The sequence below is a fragment of the Alligator sinensis genome, unplaced genomic scaffold (genome assembly GCF_000455745.1).
Source record: "Alligator sinensis unplaced genomic scaffold, ASM45574v1 scaffold858_1, whole genome shotgun sequence".
NCBI lineage: Eukaryota > Metazoa > Chordata > Crocodylia > Alligatoridae > Alligator > Alligator sinensis.
Genome location: NW_005842079.1, coordinates 475,939 through 486,728, shown reverse-complemented (window position 1 = coordinate 486,728; position 10,790 = coordinate 475,939). Strand labels below are relative to the sequence as shown.

General features: G+C 54.2%; 1 protein-coding gene across 2 annotated transcripts in view; it reads left to right on the top strand.

Annotated features, from left to right (window-relative positions):
- Window positions 1–10,790, top strand: part of SLC38A3 (solute carrier family 38 member 3) — an 81,255-nt gene that overhangs the window by 56,501 nt on the left and 13,964 nt on the right. For both annotated transcript variants that reach the window (XM_006023744.3, XM_025204333.1), the window contains 3 exons: window positions 6,440–6,513; window positions 7,587–7,679; window positions 7,942–8,023. In XM_006023744.3, coding sequence (XP_006023806.2) covers window positions 6,440–6,513; window positions 7,587–7,679; window positions 7,942–8,023 — 249 coding nt within the window. The remainder of the gene's footprint in view (window positions 1–6,439; window positions 6,514–7,586; window positions 7,680–7,941; window positions 8,024–10,790) is intronic.

Sequence of the window (10,790 nt, the reverse complement as noted above, 5' to 3'; positions counted from 1 at the left end):
ACTCTTTCCGAGCTTGGAGACCCAAAGGCTAAGAAGGACGGTTAAGGTGCTGTTTTAGGGATCAGGTTCAAATCTTGATTTGGTTTCAGGCTTTGCGTGGGAATCTCTCTTGCTTCCATCTCCCATCTGCATAATGGAAAGGTCAGAACCTCCCTTTCCCTGGAAGGGCTGTTTTGGAGGTAAAGATGTAGCACCGGGTAGGTTGCTCAGGCCCCATCATCTTGGTGGAGGGAGAATAGAAAACGTGCATCCCTAGTTCTGGCCTAGGTCATATGACCTATGGTATTATCTCAAATAATCCCTGTCACATGACAGGCACTGGCCTTCCTGGATGCTGTTACCACTATCACCCTCTCTGTTTTACAGAGGGGGAACTGAGGCAAGCATGTAAATGACTTCTCTGCTGGCACTTGGCAGGTCTTCAACACAACCAGGGATAGAACCCTGGTGTCCAAGCTCCCCAGCGTCTGTGTGTTGCCACCATCTTCTCTTACCCCAGACAAGCACTACTGGGTTTGGAGTCCCGATGTGCTCTTTTATCTACTTCAGTGGCCCTCAATGTATTTTGCTCACATTCATGGGTGGGATCAGGGGTCAGCAACCCTCGGCACGTGTGGCAGAGCATGGCACCCAAGGCCATTTTGCTCAGCAGGCTACAGCTGACCTGGGCTCTGGGCAGCTGCTGCCAGCCATGGAGCCTGGGCTGCTTGCAGCAGGTGGCTGGGGGCTGCATGCCCTGCTGCAAGCAGCGTAGGCTCTGTGGCAGGCAGCAGCTGGCCAGAGCCTGGACCAGCTGTGGCAGGCAGCCAGGAGACTGCAAACAGCTGTACCAGGCTCCAGAGACCTGGCTGGGCTCCATGGCAGTGGCAGTTGCACATGTACCTTGGGGCACACGACCTGGAGAGGAGCATGGCATGGAGGAGCTGGGCATCTACAAGGAGTGTGGCATGTTCAACTGCATCACCTTGGGTATGTGGTCCAGAGCTGGATGTGCCATATGTCATCACACTGGGGCAGCAGCACGGGTAAGTGAGAAAGGGCAGAGCAGGAGCGATGCGGCCCGGGATCCCCTGCATGGGAGGCAGGGGTGGCTGCAGGTGTTGCCTCCTGCCAGCTGCAGGCCTGGCAGAAGGACCTGCTGCCCTCAACAGCCTGCCTGGGTGGGCTCAGGGCTATGCCATCTCCATGCCTCGGGGCTTGTCTTTGCCACATGTTCAGTCCAGGAGGTGTGCCTGGGTCAGTGAAGTAACACTATGGAGCATCAGACTGAAGGGGGCGAAGTGGGGTTGGGCAGAAACTCCAGGTCAGTTGAGGTTGGTTGCACTGCCCCTAGCCCCTTCTCCACTGTGCGCCCCGAGGTGTGCATGCAGCCATTGCTGACAAACTGGGCTAGGGCTCCAAACCCCGGTGCAGTCGCTTGCAGGCTCACAGCTGCCCGCTGTGAGCAGTCCAGGCTCCGTGGCAGGCAGCAGGGGCCTGCCCAGAGTTGGGCTGCTACCAGCAGGAAGCGGTCTGGAGTCCTGGCTAGGCTCAGTGCCAGTGGCAGCGGCACACATACCTCAGTGAGCATGGTGGGGAAGGGACCACCAGGGCTGAGCTGCCAGGATAAGGATTGGGGCCCTCATGGCTCCCCATCTGGCTGCCCCATAACACCAACACTTTTGAAGTCCAGGTTGCAAGGTTTTTTGGCACTTGGCCTAAAAATGTTGCCAACCCCTGCTCCTAATCTTCCTTGTAAGCATTTCTCTATAGCACTGTAAAAGCAGACACAGGTTTTTTTAGTGGGCCTGGATAGATGAATCACTATTATACCAGTAAAAAACTGCACTGGTGTAAGTTGGACCAAGTTAGGTCTGTCTGTATACATCTATCCTGGGAAAGCCTTCTGGAGATGGCAAACAGGTCGTTACCTTCTCTACCACTGCCTATTAGCAAGGCATAGTAACAATCACCTACTATGTGAGCTACCCCAGAGTAGCTTCTCATGTGCCAGTCCTGATCCTGATGTAGTGTACATTATTATACAAAAATGATATTAAGTTACTGCAGGGTATGTGTTTGTCTTTCCATGTCCAGTGAGGCACATCATTACACTGGTTTACCAACTGCAGGCTCCCCCAAGAGCTACCAACTGTCCTAAAGTCAAGGGGTTGGCACTGAGTACATCATACAAGAGGTGGAGTAGTCTTTCCCCCTTGTTGATTGCCCTTCCTCCACCTCCACTCAAGCTCACCAGAACCAGTTATTTTGCAGCTGATTTGTCCCATCTGCTGTTTAAAAACCCCAGGTTCTCACCACTTCCCTTAAGAGCTTGTTCTATGGCCTGAAGCCAGGTCCATACTGGGAAGTTTCAATGCCAAATATTTGTCAGCTTCCAACTGCCAGTACTTCCATGGTGTCAGAGTGGGACATCCTCACCACACTCAGCTAAGTGCCAGTGTCTAGCACAGTACCCTGTGGAGAATTTTGCAGTACACTGTCAATGCCCATGGAAGTATGAGAGCTCAGAGCCAACCTCTCACTGCTGCATCTCTTTCAACCCAGCATGTCTTCTGTATCCTCCCAATATAAAAGCTATAAGCTCCTTGTGCTGCTTTCCCTAGCACTGATTATATGCACATCAACAGAGGCCTCAGGAGCGATCTTGCTGTCAGAGCACTGGACCTGATTTCCATGGCTGTCACCCTGAAGCACAAGGGTCCCCAGGTTACTGAGAGCTGGACTGTGCTGGGGGAGGTGACCCATTATCAGACAACGATGTAACATCCTGTGATCACTGCAATGCCCATTTGGGTGCATATGTTGGCTGTTTGGGGGCTGTTTAACCTCATGATCCCCTACATCACAGTGAGAGTTTGGCAGATCCTCATGTTGATAAAGGCTACAGGATTCTTCAGGAAACTGCAGGGCAGATTGTTCTGGCTCACGGGGTTGTAACCTCCCTCTGTAGCTCAGCTCTCCTCCCAGAGCAGCTGCTAATGTGGAGCCCATCAATGACTCCATCACAGTGGGGGGGACCCTTTCCCCGTGGCCTGCAGTTCCTTTGACAAAGCCTTGAGTGCTCTGTTGGACCCAGAGGAAACTGGGGCTGTTCCAAAGCAAACATGGAGAGCTGGGATGTGGAATGAGCATAAACAGGAGAACAACATGCAGGAGAACAAACAAATATCCCTGTGGCTAATGACATCTCAAAGCAACAATTCCTTCATTCTTGTTGGGAACAGGGAGGGAAGACAGCTGGGACAACCTCACACCACCACCATCCTGGAGCACCCTTCCTCCAGGTTTTACCCTGCTGCCATTCACCAGAGCATCTGCACACCTTCCATGTAATATGAATAGCAAGATCCAAAGACCTAGTGGTTGTCATGGTGTCTCTAGCGGTGATCCCTTTATGGGGCCAGAATTCTGCTGGGGGTAAGGTTTGCAGATTTGATATTTTTCCTTTGTTTTTTTATGTTAATTCGCATTGTCCACAACAGATTTAATTTCACACAGGATGTTCCTGAGTGGGTGATGGGGAGGGGTTTATTGTGGAGAACTAGGTGTCAGCTGCGAGAGTTCTGATGATGATGAATGGGCCTTGGTGGAGAGGCAGGTTTGTCTGATCTCAGTTTGCCCCACATCTGGATTTCTTCAACCCAGGACTTCATTGTCCCTGAGGAGCAGCCTGCCACAATGGCACACAGATAACTCAGTCTTTGATATAGCTGGGCACTTTGTCCATTCTTCGCTTGGGAGGTTAGGAGCAAAGCCACAGACTGGTTTGAGGAGCTGACTGGGAAGCAACATAGAGGAGCAGCTCCTCCTGTGACCGCCAGATGCAACCCAGAAAGAGCACCCCGGTCCTGGGAGATCACAGAGCAATGAAGAGGCAAGAAGTTGAATTTTTAGTGGGCCTGGATAGATGAATCACTTTTATACCAGTAAAAAACTCCACTGGTGTAAGCTGGACCAAGCTAGGTCTGGGTTACCAAGTTATGCACACCGGGGGTGTGCGTACCCCTAGGAGTATTTAAAAACATTGTAGGGGGTACGCAGAACGAGTGAGAAAAAATTACTAGAGGTGCACCGATATAAGGAAAATTGATTGTATCGGCAGTCGGCTTTTTTTGGCTGATATGGCCGATAAAAGCCCTGTACACGCATGCAGCTGCAGCGCAGCATGCAGGTGGCCAGGAGTGCAACCCCGCAGTGTGGAGAGCAGCAAGGTCCAGCTGGTAAGTCTATTGTGAGGGAAGGGGCATGAGGGCTGGGGGCAGATCGAGGCCCCCATGGTGAGGGAGGGAGTGGGGCTGGGGCAGGGGTAGGCACTGCACAGCCAGGGCGGAGCGGGGGATGGAGCTGCCAGGGCGGAGCGGGGGATGGAAGGTGTGGGGAAGGGACAACCCCCAACACTGCACACACCCTGGGAGGGCATGGGAGCGTGTGCCCCGGATCTGTGCATGGGCAAGGGCAGGCTGCCGCTGTGGGCTGGGGTAGTGCCAGGCTCTTCCCGGAGCGGGGGCAGGGATGGGGTTGTGCTCAGGGTGGGAGCCAGCGGTGGCACTGGGAGCAGGGGCTATGATGAATTTTGGGGTGGCTGTAACCATGACCCCCATAGTTCCCTTCTCACCACTACTGCTGCCCACCCCGAGCGCAGGCCTGGCCCAACCCCCCTGCCAGGAAGAGCCCAGTGCTGCCCCGGCTCCAGCTCACAGTGACAGCCCACCCTTGCCCCATGTGCAGATCTGGGGGCACACACTTCCCATGCCCTCCCAAGGTGCGTGTAGCGGTGGGAGCCACCCCGACCCCACACCTCCTGGATAAGCTGCTCACAGCTCCATCCTGCACCCCGCCCTGGCTGGGCAGTGCCTGCCCCTGCCTCAGCCCCACTCCGTCCCTCACTTCGGGGTCCTCGATCTGCCCGCCACCCCACGCCCCTTCCCTCATAACAGACTTACCAGCCGAACTATGATATATATATTTAATGCATATATTAATAATGCATTTAATATTAATTAGTGTAGCCTGCCTTATATCACATAATTGATAACATTTAAAACAAGAACAAAATATAAAGGGGTACATGAGCTAAAACTTTGAGACAGAAGGGGTACACTTGTTAAAAAAAAGGTTGAAAACCCCTGGTATAGGGCAAATAAACACTTCCAAAACAAACTCCCTGCCCCCACTGTCTTCCATCACACCAAGGATGTGGGTAGGGCCCAGGAACCAAAATGTGATTAGCTGATTCTTTGACAATGTTCAGTCAAGAGATTCAGATTCTGATTAGCCAGCAGTTTCACTGGTACCAATTATTTAGTAGACTTCCCAATGCTGATGAGTCAGAAGATTTGCTGCTCTCTTTTCTAGCACTGAGTGCAGGTGAAGACCCTCTTGTCAGCACAGACTGCTCTCTGGCCGTGAGACCTGCGGTGGGCTGGGCTGGGCTGGCTGGGGCTGGGGAAGAGTGGTGGGTTGTAGTTTACTCTGGCATGAGGGGCAAGCTGGGCCCTTTACTTCTGGCTGTTCCCATGTCACTAACACCCCAGGTTGCCAACCCAAGACAAATGTTTTCACTGAGAATCTCCAAACTTTTTACTGACAACCAAACTTTTTTACTGACATGTTTTATGTTTTACCTAATGCAAATGTAATCCTTTTGCCAGGCCCTGGACAAGAACTGGGTTCAAATGTAGGGGTTTAATAACAACCATAGTAAAAAAGTTTGGTTGTTAGTAAAAAGTTTGCAGATTATCAGTAAAAAATGTTTTTGGGTTGGCAAACCTGCTTGATTGCAGCAATGGTTTTACACTGTGCTGCCCCTAACCCAAGGGTTCCCTACTACCTCATGCCCTGAAGCTGCTGGCTACACCCTGTATCTTATTGCCCTCACCGGTTCACCCCGCTGGTTTACCCTCACTGGCCCCTGTCCCATCATGGATTCACAAAGAAGGACTACTGTCTGCCTAACTGCAACCCAGCAGTGTTACATACAGGCAGGCAACAGGATACAGAAGCACATGGGTGGAGGGGAGAGGGCTATACTTCCTGCAGGGTGCTACAGTTCTGCTCAAGCACCGGGTAGTGCTGCTCTGTTCTGCTCTATCTATCAAGCTCTTGATTGCTTAGATGGCTCCATTTTTTTACAGACTTTACAGACAGGTGTTTTTAGCCTTGTTTTTTATGGAATATCTATAAACATAGTCCTGCACCTGTTCCTGAAGGGGAAACTGGTGAAGGAGCAACCAAGGATTGGAGCATTGATTTGCATGCAGGGTTGCCCTTCCAAATCATGGTGGGGAAGGGGGCAGCTGCTCCGTGCCTCGGAAAATCGAACCCTTGGAAACTCCCCAGGGCTCCCTAATGTGCTGGAGCTGCTGAGCCCTCCATCTGCCCTGCTGTGGCCTCCTCAGACCCTGCTGCTGGCTCCACCCACCTCCCCTTCTCATTGCAGCTTCCTCCTGACTGCAGTGGCCTTGCTCTCCAGCTATTCCATCCACCTGCTGCTGAAGTCCTCAGGCATTGTGGGTAAGTCCTCCTGCAAAATAGCTGGTGGGGGACGGGGAACAAACTCTGGGCCCACCATCCCAGAGCCAGGAGGAGTGTTCCCTTCTGCTTCTCAGCTTTGCTTGTCTCTCTGCACCCCTTGCCTGTGCTTTAATAGCTCATAGGCTCCTCCCCCAGAGTGTGTGATCAGAGATGACCCTACATAGAGGTTAAAAATACCTGTGTCCTCTGCACACTTCTTATCCAGCCCAAGGTTGGCGTGACTGACATGGGCACCTTGAGGCCAGACTACAGGGAATACATTCAGCATGGGGGTGGTGCAGTCCTGAAGGGGCTTCCCCTGCAGGGGTGCCCTGCCTTGTGGGACCTTCCCTGTGATGTGAGCATTCAGGTGCCTCCGGCGAATGGCAGCCTAGGGCAATTGCTCCTTCCACCTCCCATAGCTACACCTCCAATTCAGCAAGATGTATTAAGGGCACCCCACTGGAGGGTGCAGCAGAGGGGAGGCTGTGCACTGTCACTGCTAGGGGCCTCTAGCTGGGGGGTGCACTGAGGTCCCAAGAGCTCTGCTACTATGCTCCTTGGTGTTTACTGTCTGTTACCATAGGGGAAGAGGAATACGGAACCAGCCTTAGTCATGGGGGTTCCTTCTCCTAACCCAGAGACACAGCATGGTGGAAACTGGGGCCTGCTGGATACTCTTAGCAGTGGGTTAATGAGACTGAGATCCAAGGAAGATCGGGTAGCTCTCGGACTTCAGGCAGTAGATGAGGTCTCAGGGGCATGGAGGACAGGCAGGAACGAACTGATCATCAGTCACACCAGATTCACCAGCTGTGACTGGCTTCCCTGGAGGACACACCAGCATCCATGCTGCAGGTGCCTGGGGCTGTAGCAGGGTGAAGGGGATGCTAATGCTGACATGTCCCACATCCCCTGCCAGCATGACTCCCTAGCAACTGCCCTGTGGATGGTGCTGCCAGGACTAGGTTTCTGGTCCCTCACCTAGTTGCTCCAGTGCCAATATCAGTTGCTCTGAGACCTCTCCCTGCCCCCTGCCTCTGTTCTCACCGAGGATCGTGTCTGTCCCACAGGGATCCGAGCCTATGAGCAGCTGGGCTATCGCGCCTTCGGGACACCCGGGAAGCTGGCAGCTGCCATGGCAATAACACTACAGAACATTGGAGGTGAGAGGGGAATGGGCACCCAGATGAGATCTGTACAGCAGATTGCATGCAGACCCCTTTCAGCCTACAGCCAGGAGTCATAGTCAGGAGCACTGCCCTTTCCTGGGGTGGGGAGATGGAAGGGCTGAGTGCTAGCCAGCAGCCCAGGCACAGATCACTGTCTGGCTCTCCACTTTCCCGAGGAAGCATCAGGCACTGCCATGGCCATCAGGGCACTGTCTGGGCTTCCATGACCCGTGCTCATGCTCTGCTCTTCCTACAGCCATGTCAAGCTACTTGTACATTGTGAAATCTGAAGTGCCTCTGGTGATCCAGACCTTCCTCAACCTGGAGGAGAAGACCACGTGAGTGCTTCCTCCCCTGCCCTATTCCCCACTCCCTTCCCTTCCCCTTGCCAGCCACAGACTCCGCCAACCCCTTCTAATGCCCAGGGCAGCATATGCCTCAGACATGTCCACTTTGTGTCCTGCAGGGGGGCAGTGGTGGGTCAGGCCAGAATCCTGGCTCCCCAGCAGTGTCAAGACAGATAGGAGCCAGGCAGCGCTGGGCACGCTGGGGAGAGGGGGGATATGTCTCTGCCAAGTGCAGGGAAAGGCACACTCTTCCTCTTTCTGGCACCCCATTGTAGTTTCTGTGGTTCCCCAAGCTAGCGATTCCCCTTTCAGGGCATCTCACCTGGCTGAGAACCAGGCTGACAGCAGGGCTGGGTAACCAGAGCATAGCACAGAGGGCACTGGGCTGCAGTCAGGAGCGGAGTCCCTCCAAAATCTCCCTCTCCTCCTGCCAGGGAGCTAGGACCCTGCTCCATTGCTGCAAACAGATGGCAAGCTGGGCCATGCCCAGCTCCTGATTCCATGGTGTCTCAGGACAGCATGACCTGCACCCAGATAAATTTAGCAGGAGGAGTCAGCCAAGGGCTCCTCAGAAAGTTCAGGAGGTGACAAATGGGGCATGGCGAATGCACCAGTACTCAGGGGGGAGGGGGGCCTGCTTGAATCAGTTGGGTGCATGGGAGAAGGGTACCACCCTGAAGCAGACAGCTACTGGGAGGGTCTGGGACACAGCAAGGGAGATCTGAGTTCTAGCCTGCACTCACTCCCCCCTGCCTAAGGTCCCAGCCAGCTCCAGCTGGGAACAACCCAGGTTGGAGAGACTTCAGGAAAGGTGTTTGCTCCAAGCCATGCCCCAAGGCACTGTGTGCATTGGTTACCAAAGGACCCTGCACTGACATGCAGCCACCTCTGGGGTGGAAGACAGAAGCTGATAGTTAGATTCCATGGTGAAGCTACAAGGGTGGGGGGAGCATGGGGAACTGGGGACTGGAGGAGGAAGTGGCACATTAATGAAGCAATGTCTGAGAGGCTGTGAGTACAGCTGCCTGCTAGTTCTCTGCCAGGGAGCGTGTGACCACCACTCCCTTCCCTGGCCCCATCCATCATGGAGGAGGTGTGCTCCAGCCGGGGGGCAGTGGCCCTGAGTGCTCGGTGGCACCCCTGGCACAGATCAGTATCTAGTTCGCACCTAGCACTGCCATGGCCATCAGGGCACTGTCTGGTGCCAGGGCTCCCATGCCCCTTGCTAAAACTCTGCTCCTCCCACAGCCATGTCAAGCTACCTGTATATTGTCAAATCTGAAGTGTGGTCCAGCTCCTGCCCTTCCCTTGGTGATGGCTGGGCCGAACCAGTTCATTCCTCTTCTGGCAAGGCACACTTTCCCTGCCAGATCCCTCACTGAAGCATTCCCTTCTGCCCCCCCAGCCAGCCCAGGGACTAAGAAACCCCCAGGCTCTCATTACTCTGCGTGATGCACCAGCACTTGAGGCCTGAATTGACAGTCGGACACCAGCGGGGCGGAGGTGTGGGGGGGGATGGGGATGAGAGACAGGGATGCAGAGGAGGGGTAGGTGGGGTGGGTACTGTGTGGGCAGTCTCCTGCCTCACCACAGTTCAGTCCTGACCCGCAGCCCTCCACTATCCCAGTGCTGCTGGTGCTGCTGTTTGCATAGGGACTGTTGGCCATTAGAGATTAGACTGATCTGCTCCCTGAGCCCGGGAACTGCTGTCCTGCCCAGCGTTGCTGTTTCCTGCAGGCTCCAAATCTCCCACTCTTGTCAGCCCTGGCCCAATAAGTGGCAACTTGAGCCTCCTTTGCCCACCTGCTAGTCTGAGCAGGCACAGGCTTCCTAGGCATAGGGGATCACCTGTCCTGTTGTGCAGCCCCTGACACCCAGCATCAGCTTTCTACTCAGTGGAGAGCAATCCCCCAAGGAGCTGAGTCCCAACTCTGCAGAGACTCCATGATTAGTCCCTCTGGCTCAGGAGCTTTCCCCAGAAAAACACCCCAAAGGGTGCGTTGACTGTTGGGGATGAAATCTGCCTCAGTCTCAGTGGTTCCATCTCTTCCTGGTTATTCAGAGACAGGCTGGTGCCCCCCTGTCCTCTGTGCAACTGCCCTCCCCCTGCTGTTGCTGTATCTGTCACTGCAGGAGCCAGACATCTCACAGTCCTAAGGTACTTCACCCAAGGTCAGTGTTATTAAGGGGGAACTGAGGCACGGCAATAGTCCCCCTGCACCCACACTGAGACTCAGTGGTGGCATGCACCCAGAGCCAGTAGTAATGCCCTTAGGAAACCAGCTTGTGGCAGGCCAGTAGGGGGCGCTCCTGCGTTGAGCCACCCACCTTGCTGCGCCCGACCACCTTCCAGGCTCTGAGTGCCCCCCTTGGGGTGCCTCCCGTCCGGCCGACCCCTTCCCTGGAGCACACTCGCTAGCCTGGGGTTTCCGCTGCCACCATCCAAGGCTCTGGACTCAATTCTGGCTCTGCGCACCTTGGAGAACACAGGCCCGATCGTCCAATGGGTACCAGACCCAATACAGGCACTTGGGGCACTTCCCCAAGTCAGGGGCTTATTAGGAAAGTCTCCCTTAGTCCGCAGACCTAAGGGCCCTCCTAGGCATAATTTAGACCCACCCCTCAATAAGTCTCCCACACCGGTCACAAAGGAGAACTTTATTGATTACAGGGGGTAGGGCGGAAACAGGGTAAAAGGTAGAGCAATATCATAGAAATATTAGAGGAATATCAAAGGAATCCCATAGAGCAAACTAGA